Source organism: Stegostoma tigrinum, chromosome 5 (genome assembly GCF_030684315.1).
Source record: "Stegostoma tigrinum isolate sSteTig4 chromosome 5, sSteTig4.hap1, whole genome shotgun sequence".
In the NCBI taxonomy this organism is placed as follows: Eukaryota; Metazoa; Chordata; class Chondrichthyes; order Orectolobiformes; family Stegostomatidae; genus Stegostoma; species Stegostoma tigrinum.
Genome location: NC_081358.1, coordinates 52338901 through 52362203, shown reverse-complemented (window position 1 = coordinate 52362203; position 23303 = coordinate 52338901). Strand labels below are relative to the sequence as shown.

The window sequence follows — 23303 nt, the reverse complement described above, 5'->3', positions numbered from 1 at the left end:
ATAAAAATTACAAACAGTAGAGGCCCAAGGACAGAGCCCTGTGGAACCCCACGCACCACTGACTTCCAGGCAGAATATTTTCCTTCTACTACCACTCGCTGTCTTCTGTTGGCCAGCCAATCTCTACACATTTGGTACTTAATTTCCCTCTGACCATTGTGGGGGCCTACAGTACAATCCCATCAAGGTGATTTTTTTTTACTTGTAATTATAGTTTCACTGGACGATCCCACAGAGATATCCTGACAGTTAGAGCAGTGATGTTTTCCTTAATCAAAAACACTACTCCCACCCTCTCTTGCCTCCATTTCTATAATTTCTAAAGCATTTGAAACTTTAAACACTGAACTGCCAGTCCTGGCCATTCCTCGGCCAAATATCAAAATAGATAAGACATCCCAATCCCAAACATGTCCAGAGTTTATCAGCCTTATCTGTAAGACCCCCTAGCTTTCAAATAAATACAGTTTAATTCTTCAGAATTACTTTATTCCAGAGAGACCTCAGGGTTCAGGTACATAATTCTTTGAAGTTTGCATCACATGGTGGTTAAGCATACTTGCCTTCATTACTCAGACCTTTTGAGTATAGGAGTTGGCACATCACGTGAGATTGTATGGAACGTTGGTGAGGCCTCTTCTGGAGTACTGTGACCAGTTCTGGTTACCCTGTTATAGAAAGGATATTATTACGCTGGAGAGGTTTCAGAAAAGATTTACTGGGATGTTACTGGGATTGGAGGGTTTGAATTTTAAAGATAGTCAGGGACTTTTTTTCACTGAAGCAAAGGAGGTTGAGGGGTGGCCTTATAGAGGTTTATAGAAATCTTGAGGGTTATAGATAAGGTGAATGGCAGGTGTCCTTTCCCTAAGGTGGGGGATTTCAGGGCTAGGGGACATATTTTTAAGGTGAGTGGAGGAAGATTGAAAAAAAAGACATGACAGGCAACTTATTTTATGCAGAAAGTGTTCCATGTGTGGATGTGGCTACAGTTCGGACATTTAAAAGACATGTTAGCTAGTTCCTGAATGAGAAATGTGTGGAGTGACATTAGTCATGCGTGGGCAGGTGGGACTAGTTTAGTTTGAAGTTTGTGTGGACTGGTTGGACCGAAGGGTCTATTTCCATGCTGTCTGTCTCGATGACTATTTCCCAAAATATTCAAATACCTTCCGGCCTGCGATTGCTCTGGTCGACTCCATTTGTTCTAGCAAACAGCTTTTATCCAGCCAGAGCTGCTGAAGGTTCATACAATGCAGTTCACTTCTTTTTTAAAAAAAATCTCCACTGTCTTAAGTTGTCTTGGGTACAATCTCCACTTTGTTATTCACTTACATTTCACAATTGTTGAAATCCACAGTTCCTTAGATTGTATTCAGACTTGGCTCACTTTTATGAAAGTACTGACAGACCCTCACAATTCCAGTGTAAATAATTTGAAATTTCTCAGAAAGAAAAGTTACCTCCTGGTTGCTTGGAGATCTGCAAGGCAGGTTCAAGGACATGTGGATAGAAGGGGTTTCCTTTTTCAGAGAAGTTTTTTAAAAGAAATTAGGACATTTTAACGATTGAGACTTGTTTTGGCTTTGAGCTACTTGAATTCTTGCTGCAGATGCTTCTCACAGTCTACCACTTTGCAGAATGCACACTTTTTAGCATACAGTAGTGGATCCTGGCCAACAATTAACTGTTGATGTCAGTTTCTGTTGGAGAAACAACAGGCTTTTTTTTTGTGGGGTGATGATCATGGTGGTGCTGTGGGAGAAGCGGTTGATGGTTGTTTTTACAGCCACCATCTTATTGACTTATTATTTTTTACTTCTAAGATCACGGGAACCTCGAGTGTTTTGATTCGTTTATGGGATGTGAGCATTGTTGGCTAAGCCAGCATTTATCACCCATCCTTCATTGTGATCAGGAAGGTCTTAGTAAGCTTCTTCCTCGAACCTCTGCAGTCCCTGGGGTTTATGGGTAGCCACAGTGCCGTTAGGGAGGGAGTTCCAGGACTTTGTCTGTACTGTAGTGAACGAGCGGCAATATGTTCCAAAGTCAGGATGATATGTGTCGTGAAAGGAATAAACAGATGCTGGTGTTCCCAAATATCTGCTGCCCTTGTCCTTCTAGATTTGTAAATTTCATTGGTTTGCAATGTTTTATTTAATGAGCATTGATGAGTTACTCCAGTGCATTTTACGGATGGTACACAGTGCTGCCACAGTGCATCAGGAGTAGAAGTTGAAAGTAGTGGATGAGATGCCAATCAAATGGATGTTTCACCCTAGGTGCTGGACTTGTTGAGTGGCCTTGAAGCCACACTCATCCAGACAAGTAGAGAGTATTCCATCACAATTCTGACTTGTAGATTAAAAACCAAAAGAACTGTGGATGCTGTAAATCAGGAACAAAAACAAAGTTACTGGAAAAGCTCAGCAGGTCTGGCAGCATTTGTGAAGGAAAAAATTCTGAGAAACAGTCATCGGACCTGAAACACTAACTCTGTTTGTTCCTACAGAGATACTGCCAGACTTGCTGAACTTTTCCAGCAACTTTGTTTCTGACTTGTAGATGAATCTGGGGAGAATGGGAAGTGAGTTACTTAATACAGGATTCCTAAATTTAGACTGGCCCTTTTCATATATTGGTTAATGTTAACCCAGATTGTGGACAGTGGGGTATTTGGAAATGCTATTCAATATCAAGAGGCAATGCTGATGTTGTTGTACTTGTCCTGGAACAGAATAGATAGGGTATGGCAAGTTCTGGAGCGCAATTTGTCAGTACAATTGTTTTTGTGTTCTCAGGGTCTATAGCCTTGGCAGTATCCAGTGCCTTCAGTCATTTTTTGATATCATAGGGAATGAACCAAATTAGCTAAAGACTGGCATCTGTGATGCTGGGGCTATCAGGGGGACAGTGAGATGGATCACCCACTTGGTACTTCTGACTGAAGATGTTTTGCAAATTCTTCAGCCTTGTCTTTCTTGTACTGGGCCCTTCATCATTCAGATAGGGATATTTGTAGAGTTGCCTCCTCCTGTCAACTGTTTAGTTGTCCAATGCAATTCATAAATGCACGTGGCATGACAGCAGACCTTAGATCTGGTCAACACAGCAGGCCAAGCAACATCTTAGGAGCAGGAAAGCTGACGTTTCAGGCCTAGACATTTCTGACGAAGGGTCTAGGCCCAAAACGTCAGCTTTCCTGCTCTTAAGATGCTGCTTGGCCTGCTGTGTTCATCCAGCTCCACACCTTGTTATCTCAGATTCTCCAGCATCTGCAGTTCCTATTATCTTAGATCTGTTCAATTTGTCTTAGGATCAGTCAGTCCTGTCTGTCACATGCTGCTTCTGCTGTTTGAAATGCAAGTACTTTTGTGTTAAAACTCCACCAGGTTGACATCTCATTTTTAAGTATGTCTGCTCTGCCTTACTGTATTCTTCACTGAACAAGGGTTGATCTCCAGATCAGTAACCCTGATGGATCTGACTGTGAACTGACTGTGGCTTAATGCTCAATATTAAGCTAACTTTTGAATTCAGATTTATTTGCTGTGGTGATATTCAAATACGTTTCTCCAAAGCATTAACCTGACTTTCTGAATTAGTAGCCCAGTGACAATACCACTATATAACCTTATCCCCCAAGATATAATCCCCAATGAAGAGATAAAAAGGAAAGAGGGAAGAGAACAACTCACAAATGACCCTGCAGAAGATTAATAGAGTACGATTTGAAACTTTTTGATTCTTTGTCCATCCTGTTTGATTTTGGGTTTCTTTTCTTGTATTGACACTCTAAACTCTTTGACTCATTACAACAATGAATTGGGCTTGGAACAGAATGCACTTGAAGATAGCAGAACCACTGATATACCACAATGACAGAACAAAACCAGAATGCACTTAAAGCTAGCATGCCGCCTGCCTAATAGCAGACATATAATAGTGCTTCATTCATATGTGAATATCAAAGAACCAAATACTGCAGATGCTGAAAATTGCAACTGAGAATGGGAAACACTGAAAATACTCCGGTTGGGGAGCATCTGTAGTCAGAGAATATTGTTAATGTTTCAGGTCTATAATGATGACTTTTTTTCTTTTCTCTCTCCATAGGTGCTGCCTGGCCTTTTGAGTATTTCCAGCACGTTCTATCTTAATCATGAAAATATAAGGTTCATTTTTATTGTTGAGTTAAGATCATTTTTGGAAGTATTATTTTTAGCATTAAAAACCAGGAGAACAAAACAAGCAGGGTAAATTTGGAGAAAATCAGTAAAAATTGCTCTTCATTTATACCATAGCTAAATAAAATTTTAAAATGAGTGTAGTTTAGCTAAATGACAGTCCACAATTGATCATGGATGCCATTCTTGTGGAGTTGAATGATAATTCTGATGCACATATAATTGAAGCAGCTTTAAATCGCAGTATTTGCTAAAACATCTTTCCGTTACAATTTAGAGGTGGCACAACAAGTCAGTTTCAGTCGTGGCATATAAAATATGTTAAACTAGGCAAATATGCAATAATGCTTTGAATATCAATTTTGATACAAAAGGTTGGGGTGAAGTAAAATCAATAGGCGGAAAAGTTTAAAAACATTTTTGTTCAATTCTTTCACTTTAAGCTGTTGTTCAATGTTGTTTGGACAAGAACAGCAGAGAGACACTTAAATGCCTTTTGAAAAAAATCCACTTTAATTTCGTATTGAGAACCCAGTCCCAAGTATGCATTGCAATGGAAATGTGATTCTGCACTTTGATTACTGTTTGTGATCAAGTCACAGGTGTATCTCATGCACACTGGTACCTGCTTTTTAAGGTGATGAATAGAAAATATTTCAGTGCTCAAAAACAGAGATGGTTTAGTTACTGGTGATGTACCAAATATGTCAAGAATGAATGATGAAAATTCACATGATTTTGGCCAGTGTTAGTAAACTGACAGGTTCATTGTGTTTGTACTGCAATATCAATGACTACAGGTTTTTTTGGTTCTGTTTTTGTTTCCTCCATTCTTGAAAATAATGACTCAGTGGGGTATGGTTCCCTAAATGTCAGTAGCAAGTTAGTATGCTATTCAGGCAAGATAACAAAGGGTGAAGCTGGATGAACGCAGCAGGCGAAGCAGCATCTCGGGAGCACAAAAGCTGACGATTCGGCCCTCGACCCTTCATCAGAGCTATTCAGGCAGTTCTTTTGTGAGCCCTCTGCAATTAATGTGAGGGAATGGGCAAGCAAGTGAGGAGCCCAATTCAGCTTACATGCTTTGGTTTAGCAATAATCCTTGAACAATGTTGAATCTTTTCTATTTTTAGCTCAGGAACACTGGAAGCCAAATAATGCAATGTTCTGTACAAAGGGTAGTTGGGGTTCATCGTTAGCTGAAGGTAACTAATTAAGCATCAGCTATGAATTGAATGTCAGGCTTTACTGTCCGATATTGACAACTTGATAGCTCAGTTGGCTGGATGACTGTTTTGTGATGGAGAGTGACATCAACAGCACAGATTCAATTCCCATACTGGCTAAGATTACCATGAAGGTCCCACTTTGTCAACCTTGCCCCTTGCCTGAAGCATGGTGACCCTAAGATTGAACTCACCACCAATTGTTTCTCCCTGATGAGAGACCGCGACTGTGGCAACTTTATCTTTTAGTTTTAGCCCAAGCAGACAATGGAGAGTGCTGTGCAGTGTTGTATGCTGACTTCCAAATAGTATTTGTCTAAATTCAAGAAATAATGTTAATTGAATCAAAGCATTAGGGGCTAATCTTGTAAATGGATAAAATAAATGCCTAATTGGTAGAAACCAAAATGAGGCTATTTGAAGAATAACATTGAACTAGAGTATTGAATGGGATGCTAGGGTTAGGGCCACTAATGTTTCTAAGTTAGGTTAATGATTGCCGCAGTATCCAGAAACTAAAAAGAAACTACAAGAAATGGTATCTAAAAAGTGGTTGTCAAATTTTGAGAGGAGACTTAACTAGAAACAACATTGAAATTGGGAGTTAAGATAACAAAGTGTGAAGCTGGATGAACACAGCAGGCCAAGCAGCATCTCAGGAGCACAAAAGCTGACGTTTCGGGCCTAGAGTGTCTAGGCCCGAAACGTCAGCTTTTGTGCTCCTGAGATGTTGCTTGGCCTGCTGTGTTCGTCCAGCTTCACACTTTGTTATCTTGGATTCTCCAGCATCTGCAGTGCACGTTGTCTCTTGAAATTGGGAGTGTTATTCAGAAGTTACAGAATAAACCAGCAATGAAATGTGTAAGCTCAGAGTGCAGAGACAAATTACATTAACTTTGAATAGGTGTGACGTAATGCACATAGAAAGGAAAACCAGATAAGGCATGCATTCTATTAAGATAGATAGATATGGATAAAATTGAATGTGACTTAGTCTGGCAACACTCCTAAATACTAAGGATGCCTAATCATTGCAAAGCAGGATTCAACAATGTGAACAGTCTTGGCCTGCGTAATCTGAAGAATAGAATAGTTTACATGTCATTTCAAAGTATATGAAGCTCTGGTAAACCCTGCCTTGTGTACTTTGGATTGTGTTCAGATCTATCCACAGAGCTACTGGTGCTGGCAATAGTGCAGTCAAGGTCTCCAAGGCCCAGTTTGTGTCAGTGGTCCAAATAATCAGGTAAGACTAGTGGCAGGCTTTCGCCATGAAGGGAGATGTTTGAGATTTGATGATTTAGATATTTGCAGGATAATGACAAAATGAGAGAGATAAATCTTAAAACCACTTTCAGTTGTAAAATGCAGCATATGATGCTTGTTTGATCTTGTCAAAAACTAAGAGAGTACTAATGTTGGAAGTTATTTTCATCAAAGATTGGAAGCAAATGGAGTGAATTTGCAGATAGAGTTGTGGAGGTGAAACTCCCTGGAGTTATTTAAGAAATAGCTGGGTTCTGCAATAGGAAGACTTTAGGATTGTTTCAAAAATATGACCTAAATTGAGTTGAAATGTCATCCTCATCTATAACTATTTTGTGAAACACTATTCTTGGCTGAGAAAATCATCAAGCTCTTAACGAATCTTAACAGATCTTAAAGAATACGTTTCTGCAGTTGGCTTTTGAATGTTTTACAATTGAGCTATATCTCCCTTACATTTGTCTCCTAAAGGTGCTTGCTTTTATCAGGTTGTACTCATATCAGCTTTGTGTTCCAGTAATTGCCTGGCTGACAGCAACTAACTGCATGTACAGAAATTTACCTTTAAATCTTTGTGTGAGACCAGACAGTGTTTCTTTTTATCAACCAAGCTACTGGTGAACAAAGTAGCACCCAGTTTATGTCACTAACTTAAGTGCAGTGTATTGCCTGTTTTTACATTAGCAGAGGCTTTGTTTTCCTTGTGGTTCAATGGGAATTGCAGCTGTCAGGACTGAGTGATTAAGTTGTTGGATTTGAAATACAATGGGGTTTCCCCTTCAGGCTTCAAATGTAACCTTGGATGTAAGTCATCCAAAGACAAATTTATGGTGGAGCAGGCTCAACAGCCTGAATGATCTACTCCTGTTCCTATGTTTCTAAACGAAGATGTAGAACACGAGTACAACCAGTGCTAATTAAAGGATTTCATCTCAATAAAGGTATTGCATCAACTTCTCCCACATTCATTAATGTCTGCTGTTCATTGTTGCCCAATCATCTGTTTTGGAAGTGTATGTGAAGCATCATTTGGTGAAGTCAGGATTGATTTTGGCTGTGAAGCCAAAGTGTAGTAAAAGTATCCAAGCTCCATTCCAATAAATATATCTTGTGTGAAGTGTTGGAGAATATCTGGAGCTTTCAAAACTGAGTTTCTACAATGAACAACACCTTTAGGAGAGGAGAAGGACATTGGCGAAATGAAAAATTGACTTCGAAATGCTCCTTGGTGGGTAACCCATCAACAAAGTGTAGTGCCTAGAGAGGAGATTTGATCTGTTACAATACTGAGGGGGGACAGGTGTTGATGCAACATTGCTTCAACAGTGGCAGTTGAATTGAAGCATGTAGCAAGCTAATGTGTGATTAGCTGCTTGGCTTTATGACAATAATGAGATTGTGGCATTAAAGTTGTTTCCTCCAGAAACTATAAAATGGAACCCATGCACATGGGTATTAGGGTGTTCTTTCACAAAGGTCGATTTGATTTTTAGGATTCTGAGGGATAAGGTATTGGTTATTTGTCTTTTGCAACTGCTACAGAAGTGTGAGCAGGACTCATTTAGGACCATGAACTTGGCGAAATGAGCAGTGATGTGCTGTAAACCTGAGGCTATTCTATAGAATAGAAACAGCCTGTTCACGTAAATCATCATCTCTATTCTTTGCACTGCATTTGTTTATGGTTTTCCCTGCATTAATCTTCTGTGTCACTCATTAAGATGACAGTTAGTAAAATTCATTCTCATGCTCGGGGAAAAATGTATGTTGCTAAATGTCAAATATTTTTCTTGTCAGTTTCGTCAATATATGTTGAAGAGTTGGAATTTTTGACTTCAATGGCCTACAATACTTTGGTAAAAATTTGGGGTAGAATTTCTACAGGTTTACGGAATCTCAGATTGGAATTGTGATTGGGAGTGCACCAGTAGCATGAATATCATAACTGAGGTATGCATGTATTTAATAGAAGAGAGCTAGAAACCATATTATAACTTAATAAACAATTACTGGATCTTTACACTTACTTGCTGTCTGGATTACAGCAATATGGTTAACTCTTAAATGGCCTTCGGGCAATTAAAGATGGGCAATAAATGCTGGCCTCGCTAGCAACACCCATATCACATCAACAAAGCTTTTTTTTTAATGAATAAAGCTAAATTACCCACTATCCAACAATGGGCGGACTTGAGGTGCCATGATGAGATGAAATAAAACAAAGCTCTAACCATGTATTACAGATTTCTCTAAATTTTAGAAAGAACACTTGCATCTTGGAAGCCCATTCAAAAGTTTTAAATCTACTCAAAGTGCTTAATCCCTTAATCAATACTGTATTTGTAACACCACATCAAAAACAACTAAACCTTTAGTAACATTTTTAAGCTGTGAATCATAAGTGCATTTAGAACCACCCACAGGAATAAAATTATATGCTGTGGAAAATGACCAAGTATTAATAATGACATAATGATGATGTTATAATAACAACACTTAAGGTAATGGTAAAAATGGCTGTTATAACTGTAAGACCAGATTTGCTTTTATTTCTCATAATGATTGCATTTTGTTTCAGTTTTTAAAGGGCTAGATATTGAAGTAGCTTTACAGGTTGAGATTTTTTCTATCTCCGTAACACACGGCACTTCTTAATTTTTAAAGGGAAGAGGATTTAGATGACATTGCCTTTTGACAGTCTAAAGACCATCTCCACCTATCAAGAGCATTTACTGTTTTTTTAAAAAAGCTGTAACTCACATTGTGTAATGGCCCTTGCTATTATAAAAATGTGATCTGTTTGAACATTGCACTGAACTGATGTCCCTCTTGTGTTTGCTAATGACCTTAAACCTTTGTCCCCGACCTTTCAGACTCATAAATGGTTTATTTTTATTTATTCCACTTAAATCCTTGATATTTTAGTTTGATCTCAACATGGCTCTTGAAGTCTGCCCACGGATGGATATTAGATGAGTTGGCTTTTCTTAAAACAATTCATGATGAAGGGTCTAGGCCCGAAACGTCAGCTTTTGTGCTCCTGAGATGCTGCTTGGCCTGCTGTGTTCATCCAGCCTCGCATTTTATTATCTTGGAATTCTCCAGCATCTGCAGTTCCCATTATCTCTCACAGTATATTGGTGTTGCTCACTAGGCCAGCATTTATTGCCCATCCCTAATTGCCCAAAGGGCAGTTAAGAGTCACCCATATCAATTTCCCCTTAGCAATTACTGTTTGAGGAAGAACAGACACAAAGTTTATTCATTAATTGAATTCCGATTCCACCAGCTGCTGTTATGGAATTTGAGCTCGTGCCCTGGATTCTAGACCTTTTAGATTACCATTTCAGTGGCATTACCAGTTCACTACTGTCTTGCCTAATTTAGCATGTATTTTCTCTCTCCATGCTTCTAACAACATGTAGAGTCTCACACTGTTTCTGCATTAATTTTATCTGCCATTCATTCCACCAGGCAATCTATTGTCGGAAGCCCATGATTATTGTTTCACCTAATGTTAACTATACTTGCAGGTTAATAGAGATAATGAGAACTTGCAGGTCTTGTCTCACCTGTGCATTCTCAAAGAGCTTAATGCTACCGTGGTTAATACCTTCAACATCTAGACTTCAGGGCGGATAGCTGTGAGTAACCTAGGAGAAAAATCCTAACGTCATTTAAAAACTGCACTTAATTTTTAAAATGTTTCTTTTATTAGATTTATACTAACTGGAGACAGTTGGTTTTAGGCAGGCCAAAGGCCATTTGCCAGAGCAGTTCTGGAGATAGGAGGCCACGTGGTAAATCTCCAAGAATATATCCGTTTGAGATGGCTACCCCTTGTTATAGCATTGTGTTTTACTCATTCTTTTCTGGTGTCTCTTGCCTGGATTTTCCATTAATGCCACTTTAATGTGGTTAGCTACCCTGCCATTGCAAAAATGCGACTTAGAAATCTAGATATCCACGTGAAATCACAAGTTTTTTGCCAGGGCTTCATATTGAGTTGCCTGCTCCTGCTTATGGGGACATCTATTACTGGAATAAATGTGCTTGTGTAATTACATGTAGCTTTTCTGCACGATATATGGGATGTCATAGGTGAAGAGGAACAATGTAGCCTAGTTTAAAGATAAAGCACAGCAAAGCTTTCTGGAAGAACTGCTCCTTCGTCATTATATCAATGTACTCCTTAAATCTTGCTTCTCCTAAGGAGTTGACAGTTATTAATTCTGGGCTTAAGTATTTTCCAATGGTTCATGGGCTATCACTGTTTTGCAACGTGGAATGGTTGGGTGTGGGGTTCTTTTTGTGTTCTGCTGCATCATTTCATCTGAGCTGTCAGAGTTGGGAGGAGAATTGTGAGATTTGTGGGAGCGGCATCATTAATTAGTGCTATTGAGTTAGGAAGGGCAAATCTTGTCACTGCAGGCCAATTCAGGGGCAGCTCGACAATCCAACTGAGAATGCTGGTTGTTGCTAAGGGAGAAGGAGACTGGGAGGGCAACTCCATTTTGATGTAACAAGCACAGAGAATGTTGGGGGAACTGAATAGGACTGGCAATATCTGTAAAGAGAAAAACAGAATTAACGTTTTAAGTGAAGTATGACCAAAGAACAAAGAAAATTTCAGCACAGGAACAGGCCCTTCGGCCCTCCAATCCTGCGCCAATCCAGATCCTCCATCTAAAACAGTCACCTATTTTCCAAGGATCTGTATCCCTCTGCTCCCTGCCCATTCATGTATCTGACTAGATACATCTTAAATGACGCTATCGTGCCCATCTCTACCACCTCCACTGGCAACGCGTTCCAGGCACCCAGCACCCTCTGTGTAAAGAACTTTGCAGGCATATCTCCCTTAAACTTTTCCCCTCTCACCTTGAAATTGTGACCCCTAGTAATTGAGTCCCCCACCCTGGGAAAAAGCTTCTTGCTATCCACCATGTCTATACCTCTCATGAATTTGTAGACCTCAATCACCTACGTCTTTCTAATGTAAATAATCCTCAACCGCTCTTCATAGCTAGCGCCCTCCGTACCAGGCAACATCCTGGTGAACGTCCTCTGAACCCTCTCCAAAGCATCCATATCCTTTTGATAATGTGGCAACCATGACTGAATGCAGTATTCCAAATGTGGTTGAACCATAGTCCTATACAACTGTAACATGACCTGCCAACTCTTGTTCTCAATACCCTCTCCGTTGAATGAAAGCATGCCGTATGCCTTCTTGACCATTCTATCAACCTGCATTGCCACCTTCAGGGTACAATGGACCTGAACACCCAGATCTCTCTGTGCATCAATTTTCCTCAGGGCTTTTCCATTTACTGTATTGCTCGCCCTTGAATTGGGTCTTCCAAAATGCATCACCTCACATTTGCCTGGATTGAACGCCATCTGCCATTTCTCCACCCAACTCTCCAACCTATCTATATTCTGCTGCATTCTCTAACAGTCCCCTTTACTATCTGCTACTCCACCAATCTTAGTGTCATCTGCAAACTTACTAATCAGGCCATCTATATCTTCCTCCAGATCATTTAGGTATATCACAAACGACAGTGATCCGAACATGGATCCCTCCGGAACACTACTGGTTACAGTTCTCCATTTTGAGAAACTCCCTTCCACTACAACTCTTTCGCTTTCTCCATCAGCCTACCATGGGGAACCTTATCAAACGCCTTACTGAAGTCCATGTATATGACATTTACAGCCCTTCCCTCATCTATCAACTTTGTCATGTCTTCAATGTTTTCTATCAAGTTGGTAAGACATGACCTCCCCTGCACAAAACCATGCTGCCTATCACTAATAAGCCCACTTTCTTCCAAATGCAAATAGATCCTATTCCTCATTAGCTTCTCCAGCAGCTTTCCCACCACTGACGCCAGGCTCACTGGTCTATAATTACCTGAATTATCCTTGCGACCCTTCTTAAACAAGGGGACAACATTAGCAATTCTCCAGTCCTCTGGGACATCACCCGTGCTCAAGCCTGCTGCAAAAGTATCTGTTAAGGCCTTGGCTATTTCCTCTCTCGCTTCCCTCCGTAACCTGGGATAGATCCTGAGGACTTGTCCATCCTGATGCCTTTTAGAATACCCAACACTCCGCCCCCACCCCCCCACCACACTCCCACCCTCTTATTGCTGACTTGACCTAGAGTAATCAAACATCTATCCTAAACCTCAGCATCCATCATGTTCCTCTCCTTTGTGAAGACCAATGCAAAGTACTCATTAAGAATTTCACTCACTTCCTCTGACTCCTCACATAACTTCCCTCCTTTGTCCTAGACTGAGCCAACCCTTTCTCTATTTACCCTCTTGCTCCTTATGTGTGAATAAAAGGCTTTGGGATTTTCCTTAACCCTGTTTGCTAAAGATATTTCATGACCCCTTTTAGCCCTCTTAATTCCTCGTCTCAGATTGGTCTGACTTTCCTGATATTCTTCCAAAATTTTGTGTATTTTGAGTCACCTAGACCTTATGAATGCTTCCATTTTCCTGTTTGCTAATCTCACACAATTTCACGTGTCATCCATGGTTCCCTAATCTTGCCCTTTCTATCCTTCGTTTTCACAGGGACATGTCTGTCTCGCACTTTAATCAACCTCACTTTAAAAGCCTCCCACATATCAGATGTGGATTTACCCTCGAACAGCTGCTCCCAATCCACATTGCCCAGCTCCTGTCAAATCTTGCTGTAGTTGGCCTCCCCTCAATTTAGCATTCTTCCTTTGGGACCACTCTCGCCTTTGTCCAAGAGTATTCTAAAACCTACGGAAATTTGAGTCATATATAGAAGCAGATTCTTTTCTAGTAAAGTATAAATGATCCAGCAATATAATTGAAATCTGTTATGTTTTGAATCAAGATATGAAATTCAATTTTTAGTTTTGTCAAGTTTTTTTTTTAAAGAGCCAGGAACTTGTATAATTCCCACCTCCCGATGTGAAACTTGTGGGTGATTGTTTTTTTCCACAGGGGGCTATCAAGCCTGGGCTGGTATATACATTCAAGGCTGAGATAGATAATCAGTAATGGAATCAAGGGTTATGGGAAAGGCAAGAAAGAAAGTGATGACAAAATTTATCAGATCAGCCAGGGTCTCCTTAATTGGTGGATCACACTTAGGGCTGACTGGCCTACGATTGCTGCTAGACCTTCTGGCTTTTACGAAAAAAGCTAACATAATTTTGCTTAATTCAGTCAAAACTGGTGGCTCTAGGGTTCAAGGCAATGAGTGTCATGTGTAACCCTCGCATCCCTTCCACTATAAAGGCCACTTGCTTCCACCTCTATCCATGCCTCAACCGTCAGTTATGTCTCTGTCACCCGAAGATTGAATTTTCCCAATGTCTTCCTTGCTGGCCTCTCTTTAATCCCAGGCATTTCAAAATGGGGACCGTGGCCCAAGAGGAATAATCAGTTAAAATGTTGGAGTCACAAGCACCAGGGAGTAATGGTTAAGCTGGAGTTCTGACAGCCATGCTTCTAGTCGAACAGTACCCCACACTCTCATCCAAGCCCCAGAGTGTACGCTCTCTCTCATTCTTCCCACACCCACTCTCTCAGATTCCTTCTACCCCGCCCTGCATTCTCGCTGAGGTGTTGTCATAGCATTCAACCCCCGAAATGGGGCTTCAGTGTGAACTACCTTAATCGTTCTCTGTAGATTCCAGTGTGACCAAAGTTATATTGCTGCCCCTACTGTACTGATCTACACTTCTATTTAAAATTCTCTATTCAAATCTCTCAATGGCCTCAGACTGCACTATTTCTGCAACCTCTTCCTGAATTGCATCTTTTCCCTTTTTGGTCTTTTAACTCTGTGCACCCTGTCCTTTCTTCACCCACTGTTGTTCAGAAAGGTTTGAAGCCCAACCGTCCTGTGCCCTGGAACTTTAAGCCTCCTCTGCACCTACTTATCTCCATTTTTTGAAAAGCCCTGCAAAATTTGCAAATTTGTAACCTGCTAAGTTTCCTATAGTTTGACATTTGTTCATTTCATCTCTCTGTTTTTTCTTTCTATTTCTGTTGGTTTTCTTTATTACATATAATACATTAATTGCAATTGCACTGTCTTGAGGTCTGGAGCTACCAGTTTTAACTGTATTAAACAAAAACAGTATTTATTTCGTATCTGCATTGCTATAACAGGAAATGGTATGATCAAATATTTAAATATGTACATATAAATATTCAAATAAGGAGCAGGAGTAGACCATTCACTCCACTTGTGGTTGCTCCACCATTCAGTAAGACTCTGGCTGATCTGATTACTTCACATTCCCACCTACACAGAAACCTTTCAACCCCTTGCTTTTCAAGACTCTTATCTACCTCTGTCTAAATATACTCAAAGAATCTGCTTGTACTGCCTTACGAAGATCACAGCTCCAAAGATTCATGACCCTGTATGACAATTGTCTGTGACTTAAATGGCTGACCCTTTTGCTTTACAAAGTGACCCTGGCCCTAGATTCTCTCACTAGAAGAAATTTCCTCTCCACAATTGTCCCCCCTGCCATTCCCTTCGAATTTAATATATTAAAATCAAGTCGCCCCTTAGGCTTCTAATCAGCAGCAGATAGAAGCCGAGCCTGTCCAAACATTTCTCATCCATTGAGATAGTGGCCTAGTAATGGCTTCCAATGTATTTTCATCCTTCCTCAAATGAGGAGACACCAGAGGACACAGTCGTCTCACCAATGCCCTCTGTAGCTGAAGCAAAATCACCTTGCTTCTAATCAATTTCTGTTGTAAGGAATGACAACATTTTGTCACTTTCCTAATTACTGCTTGTACTTGGTCCACAGTATCACAAGAATGTAAACTGTTTCAGTGCCTGGAGTTTTAGCATCATCACTACCACTACCACTTTTGCCCTATAATGCAGGTTCCTATTTTCAATCTGGCTGGGTGTGATAGTGTCAGTCTTTCGGTGGGGTTGGAGAAAATGAGCTGTTGAACACAAAAAGACATGATAACAGACATAAATATTGAGTGACTTGATTGGAAATTCTTTTTATTCTCTATGGATGCTGGAAATCTGTAATAAAAACACAGTGCTGGCAATACTCAGGAGGTGAAGCAATAGCTGCAGCTTCCTCTACATTGGGGAAACCAAGCGGAGGCTTGGGGATCACTTTGCAGAACACCTCCGCTCGGTTCGCAATAAGCAACTGCACCTCCCAGTCGCAAACCGTTTCCACTCCCCCTCCCGTTCTTTAGATGACATGTCCATCATGGGCCTCCTGCAGTGCCACAATGATGCCACCCGAAGGTTGCAGGAACAGCAACTCATATTCTGCTTGGGAACCCTGCAGCCCAATGGCATCAATGTGGACTTCACCAGCTTCAAAATCTCCCCTTCCCCCACCGCATCCCAAAACCAGCCCAGTTCGTCCCCTCCCCCCCACTGCACCACACAACCAGCCGAGCTCTTCCCCTCCACCCACTGCATCCCAAAACCAGTCCAACCTGTCTCTGCCTCCCTAACCTGTTCTTCCTCTCACCCATCCCTTCCTCCCACCCCAAGCCGCACCTCCATCTCCTACCTACTAACCTCATCTCACCTCCTTGACCTGTCCGTCTTCCCTGGACTGACCTATCCCCTCCCTACCTCCCCACCTATACTCTCCTCTCCACCTATCTTCTTTTCTCTCCATCTTCGGTCTGCCTCCCCCCTCTCTCCCTATTTATTCCAGAACCCTCACCCCATCCCCCTCTCTGATGAAGGGTCTAGGCCCGAAACGTCAGCTTTTGTGCTCCTGAGATGCTGCTGGGCCTGCTGTGTTCATCCAGCCTCACATTTTATTATCTGCAGAGAGAGAGACCAGTTTGGATGAAAGGTTACATACCTGAAGGTTTAACTCTCTCCATATTCTCTCTCTGTGGATGCTCCAGGCCTTTCAGCTGCTGCAGTTTTTTTTTTCTGGTTTTAATTCTTTAATGAATGAATTCTGAATTACCAGGACATTAGGCTGATCTTGTGGTCACTGTCAAGGAGTAACAAAAGTAAAAATACAACCATGCCAAGGCCCCACATTCCTCGGTTCTGATAGACTTCAAGAGTCACAAAGCTTTTTAAAACTATTTTTAACAAGTGTTAAAACCGGATGAAAGCTAGCAGGAGGGAAGTGTGTGTGCAGATGTTTAATGTTGGTTTCGTCTAAGATTTGCGTAGTTGTAGAATGACTGCTTCCCTAAGCTGGCAAAAGTCCTGTGTAGCTAGTATGGAAAGCGTAGGACTTAGTGCTGTGGAATTGTGAGATTGGTGGTGCCTGTGATTTAGTACACGTTCTTTCAGCTACAAAATAGAATTGTTTGTTCAGATCAACGAAGAAGCCTCGATATCCATGTTCAGTCTATAACGAGGAATCCAATGTGGCTCATGTTAGCTGTCCAACTCTGACAACTGACTCCGGCGCTTTAGGAATAGTTTAGAACAAACAGATATAACCCAGTTACTGCTGAGTTTGATTCCAGCAGGGTGCTGTACATTTGTAACTAATCAGATTAGCCTGTTGGGTGATGCTTCCCAAACAGCATCAAGTGGCTTGATGTTGTTAATGTCCAAATTTGTGCTTGAGTGACAATTCAGATGTGATATGGATGTTGGGGTGAATGAGTTGGCACAATGGCTCAGTGGTTCGCTCTGCTACCTCAAAGTACCAGGTACCCAGGTTTGATTCCACCCTCCAGCAACTGTCTGTGCGGAGTTTTCACATTTTCCCTATGTTCGCTTGGGTTTCCTCTGGGTGCTCCAGTTTCCTCTCACAGTCCAAAGATGTGTAGGTTAGGTAGTTTGCCAGTGTTAAATTGACCATAGTGATCAGGGACATTAGGTTACATGGATTAGCTATGGAAAACGCAGGGTTACAAGGAGAGAGCAGAGGGGTGGGTGTGTGTGGGATGCTGTTTAGAGAGGGTGTGTGGACTCAATGGACTGAACGGCCTAATTCCACACTGTAGGGATTCTGAAAGCCTGGAACCATGATATCAACACTTTAAAAGGAAGTGAGGGTAACATTTTATTTAAAAAAAAATGTCTGTTTTGTTAGTTAAAAACAGGGAAATGCAACAAAGCTGAGGTATCGAACACCTCACTTGGTATGGCTTGTCCAGGGGTTGGAGCAGAATGAAATCTTCAAGTCAGTGATAATGGGTTCTTAATGGAGTGCAAAAATAATGAATTTTCAATTTAAGTGAAATTTTTTACTTCTAGTGGGCCAATTATTCTGTGACCAAATTTCTCCTCATGCATAAACATCAAATTTTCATGCAGACCATTTGAAAAGTAAGTGTTTGATTCTGATGCTCTTTAGCTAAGTATTTTAAAAATCATCTTTCAGCCTAAACATAGCACCTTTTAGTTTCATTATGTTCTATTGAGGAGCTAACTCTCCTAAGTGTTTAGGATTTCATGTGGGCATGAACAGTTGAAAGCATTGACTCCGCGCTGAGAAGTGGTTCCTTGTGGATTCTACACCTCTTCTCAAATTTGTCACCTCTCTCACCTTCTCATCTCTCTTATTCTCCCACTCGTCCCTCTGTGTTGTCTATCTTTATACATGTTTAAATTTAAAAGCAAAATATTGCAGATGCTGGAAATCTGAAACATAGGGAATGCTGGAGAGACTCAGCTGGTCTGGCGGCATCTGCGGAGAGAGAAGCAGGATTAACCTTTCAAGTTTGGTCTGACTCTTTAAGTCGTCTTTTTAATTTTTAAATTTTTTTCTGCCTTGACCCTTCTAAGCTCCAAATAAACATTTTCACATGTTCTTTTAGTTTCTTAGATTCTTGAAGTTTTGAAATCAAGAATCGTTTTACACTGTGGCTCTCTGATTCTGCCCAATGGTCCTCAAAACAGTGGAGCATCTTAGTCTAACCTTAACCTTATTAATCTTGTATGGATATGTCAATCTGGTCCAATTCAGTTTAGCAATTTTAAAGAAAACCTTCAGTGTCTTTAGGGCCAGATTGTCAGTTGGCAGTTAATTCCAAAGGAATTGTTTGAAAATGACCCACCTCTGTCACCTATCAACAATCTCTAGCGGTCAGGGATCATACCTAATGTTCAGTGCTGCACCACACCCTCGCACTTTAGCATTCGTTTCTCAGCTTGCACAAACTGACAGCTGTCAGTCACAGACTATCCAAACAACACATTTACACACACTATCCTTCCAGCTGACGGGAAAGTTGGCACCCAAGTGTGGGGCAATGCTGCCAACCACTTCTGCAAACACAATAGCTGAGCCCAAGTTCAGCAGCAGGCTTGACACTTGAAGAGAACAATGTCCTCAATACAAATCCCCCTGCTTGCATCCCATTTCTCCTTCATCCATACTGCCATCTGATTCACAGCCTGCAGCCAATGTTAACCAGGCTTTCTCAAAATTCAGTCACGAGCTGAAATTTTGGGGCTGCAAGCTCTGACTGAGTTACAACAGCTGGACAGATGTGCTGCAGCCCCAATGTTTCTCACTGAGGGTGGCCACCATTTTCATGCCTCAAAATGGGGTCACTGAAGGGAAAGTATTTGGGAAGCACCAGTGTAAGCATGTTGTTCTTGGCTCTCCTTGTTCGCCTGACAACAATGTTAGCCTGTATTTGACCCCATCAGGCACCAGAGTGCAAAATCGAGCCTGACATAGAGAAAACATCAAGGAGATAACAATAATGAAGGCATGTGGTCACTAGCTACCACCTCCTTTGCAGCCATCTGTTCAGGTAGTGTCACTGTGAGATTTGGAAGATCATTTTGATGTAGGATATTTGTAGGAGGTAGGAGCAGGCTGCAGCCTGGTGCAGGACAGGAGCTGTTCAGGTGAGAGAGAGTTTACAAATGGGGTTGGATTTTATAAGGCACCATTGTTCCATTCCTACTTCAACGTCTCAGTTGATCTACTGGGGGAGGGTGGCAGTGTTTCACCCGAGACCCGTATTCCATTCCAATAACTGGGCGAGGTGGTCAACAGGGAGGCAGGCAGGCTCCCTGCAGGAATTTATGTCCAAGTTAGAGAAGGTTTGCAGAGTGAGATGTTTGAAATATTGGAAAATATCTCATTGTTTGGAAGGTGTTTTGAGAGCATTGAGGTAAGTCATCAAAGGCATAATCTATTATTAGTGTCATTAAGTTCCTTGTACAGAGTGAGATTCTGTTCATTTCTCCTAAATAGGACCTGCACAATTCAATCTCAGATAAATGCAAAATACTGTGTACACAAAAAAAATCTATAATATAAATGAAAAGTGCTGGAGAAACTCAGCAGGTAGCATGGATTTTCTTCAACCCAAAGAAACGTTATTACAGGAGTCAAACACTACCTCTGTTTTTCTCTCTTCATAGATGCTGGCAGACCTGTTAAGTTTCTCCAGCACTATCTGTTTATATCTTAATTCAGTATCAAGCTCAGTTAGCACTTCTCTGGAGATTTCTGGATGTTGTACAGTGAAATATAACGGACAATACCATGGAGCTTGGAGGATTCTGACAGTGGCTTGGAGCTTGGGGCCCACTCTTTTTGTCATGAATGTGTTGGCCATCTCCATCAACACACGTGCACCTCATTGTGCCTCAGCTTCCATTGTGTTGCAAGCCAAAGTTGCCCACAATCTAGCTCTTGCGGTAGAATCTCAGAATGAAATCTCTCAGCATCTGCTTGCTGCAATTGAAGTGATGACAACCCTATGTCTCAAGCTGCTGCTGCATCATGGTTGCAGATGCCAGTTTTCAAAGGAGGTTGCTATATATCAACATCATGTAGCAATCTGCCCTTCCAACTAATCACTAGGATTGGTAACAGTACAATACTACTCTAAGGGAGCAATGATAGCTCAATGGACTACCACGCATTTACAGGAAAGTAATCTTTGTACTCACATCCCTGCCACTTTTGCAGTATCTTTGCTGTAGCCCATGTCAGTTGTTGCAGAATCTGAAACTGGGCATTCTCAGCCCAGAGCTGCTTAAGGGTATCTTGCAAAATCTCGCTCCCCATCTGCAGTCTTTCCCATTGAAATCATTCTGCTGCAGTTAAACTTTTCCCAACCACTTTTCCCTAGCCACTTGGCTGGCACAGCATAGGAGAACTAGGATGAGAGAAGACAAAGAAGCTAGGCACTAGAAACATAGAACATAGAAAATAGGAGCAAGAGTAGGCCATTCGATCCTTTTGAACTTGCTCTGCCATTCAACATGATAATGGCTGATCATCCAGCTCAGAATCCTGATTCACACTTTCTCTCCACACCCTTTGGTCCCTAAAACTATATCTAACTGCTTCTTGAAAACATTTAAATGTTTCGGCCATGACCTCTTCCAATGCCGAGAATTCCACAAGCCCTCCATTCACCTGGTGAAGAACTTGCTTCTCATCTCAGTGCTAAATACCCCATCCTGTATCCTTAGACTGTAATCCCCAGTTCTGGTCTCCCTGGTCATCAAGAATATCTTTTCTCTGTTTATTCTGTCTAGAGAAGTATATAAGTGTGGCTACTTTAGTCTTGTAGGGAATATGTAACAATTTCAGAATGTTTACTTTGTTTTGGCAGCAAAGGGAAAAAGTGGGTATGGGAAATTGGCATAATAATTGGCTCTCATCTTACTCCTAGTTCTTCATGTGCCTCCCATTTGGAAAGGGGCTATCCAGGTTTCCTCTTCCTGTTTTTTTTCCCCTATTCTACCTAGTCCTCTTGTTCCCCTTGTGTTCCTCCCTCCTCTGGCAACTTGTGTAGTTCTGAATGACCTCTACTTAGTATCCCAAAGATGTCTCACAGTGAGTGATACAGTGACACTGCTGTGCTGGCAGCAGCTGGTTTGCGCAGAAACCTTAAAATCAGGAAGACTTCCTTCATTGTTCTTCACATTTCTCCCGATGCAAATATGCAGCCCAAGCCAAATTGTGAACCAGATCTTTGTAAAATTTCAGTGACAGCCAGAAGAAATCAGCCAGCAGGTATGCTGTTGGTAGTTGATCATCCCAAACATCGGAGAGGGTGGGGCCTCTTCCTGATGCTTAATGCATGCTCAGCTGGGGCTTTCAGCACTGAATTGACATCGTGCTGTGACCACACCTGCACATGTTTAGTGAGCTTTACAATGTGTCACAATCTGTTGTCCGACACATTTCATGGCAGAAATGTGTGCAAGTTGATCTCTGTAGGCCGCATGTCATTTATAATGGGCATGATCAAGCCCAATTTCACACCCGTATCTGATCGGGATTTCTTTAAAGTTTGTTTCGGGCACCACTACAAGTGTTGCCACATGTTGTAACTGCAGTATCTATGTCTTTGTATTGGCAACTAATGTGAAGCCCAACCTCACCAATACACAACAGCGTAAACCATTTCAAAAAGCATTGTTCCTGCCTTGCTATGATTGAACAATTCCTTGAGCAGGAATGCAAATCAGCTGCTGTCATTTTGGATTCCCTATATGTGTTGTGCCCAACATTGTTCACTTTCATTACAAGCTATATTAAAAGACAAATTTATACTGCACTGTTTTTAACATACTTGTTCTCAGGATGTGGTTGTGGCGATAAGGCTACACTTTATTGTTGGCCTCCAGTTACTCTGAGAAGGTCATACACTTGGTTTTGCAACTGAGTAGTTTGTTAGGCTATTGAGAGTCATGCATGAGGCAGATTGAGTAACAGCGATTGCTTTTAAGACAATCTAGCAGGCCTCATAGTAATGTTAGGTTTCTCTGGTGCCAATGTTCAAAAGGACTAAATTTATTGAAGTCATTTCCACAACTTGTTATGCTACAACTTGATATTGTGACCTCTGGTTGAAGGTCCATTATTACAACCACTGCACATATACATAGAATGATAAAGCGAACAACAGTTGAACCGAATCTCTTATTTTGCCTGCAGTAAGCGCTTGGTGGTAGTATTACAGAATGATGCAAACCTCCATCCCAGACGTGCATATACAAGTGAAGATGAGGCCTGGAAGTCATACCTTGAAAACCCCTTGACGGCTGCCACAAAAGCAATGATGAGCATCAATGGAGATGAAGATAGTGCTGCTGCCTTAGGATTGCTATATGATTACTATAAGGTCTGTCTGTTAATAAGTCCTAATTACTAATTACTAATTCCTATTCAGTCTTCTCTTCCAGACCCTTCTCCCCTCTTTACTGTTATATTCAGACATGGATTTTGTTCTGTTGTTATAGGTCCCTCGGGACAAGAGACACATGCAAATTGGTAAAGCAGGTGATGCACCGGATGACCAAGAGAAAAGGTATATTTATTTACAATCTTTTTGGGATGGTGTCCATGTTAGTATGTGGACTGGGGTAAGGGTAGAGAAGGATGAATTGGTGGCAGTTTGAATTCCTGATCCAGGTTTCAGTGGTGCCTAATACTAGTTGGAAAGACTGAAGTGAGCATGTTGCTTGCTTGAGCATATTGCTATCCTCTGCTACCCAAAAGGTGTTATTCAGCTGCACAAGAAATGTTTCTCATAATTTGCAGATGGTACAACCTATTCAAATCCAGGAATATGCCCCAGGTGTATCATGTGACCTAGCTTAGCATGAGACAGTTGCAGATCAGAACAATATAGTGACATCAACAGGGACAGTGAGA

The 23303-nt window shown here is 41.3% G+C and overlaps 1 protein-coding gene across 1 annotated transcript in view; it reads left to right on the top strand.

The window, feature by feature from the left end:
* LOC125451831 (grainyhead-like protein 2 homolog) overlaps positions 1–23303 on the top strand; it is a 133336-nt gene that overhangs the window by 2171 nt on the left and 107862 nt on the right. The window contains exons 2-3 of the mRNA XM_048529463.2: positions 22584–22770; positions 22889–22956. Of these exons, the coding sequence (XP_048385420.1) occupies positions 22584–22770; positions 22889–22956 (255 nt within the window). The remainder of the gene's footprint in view (positions 1–22583; positions 22771–22888; positions 22957–23303) is intronic.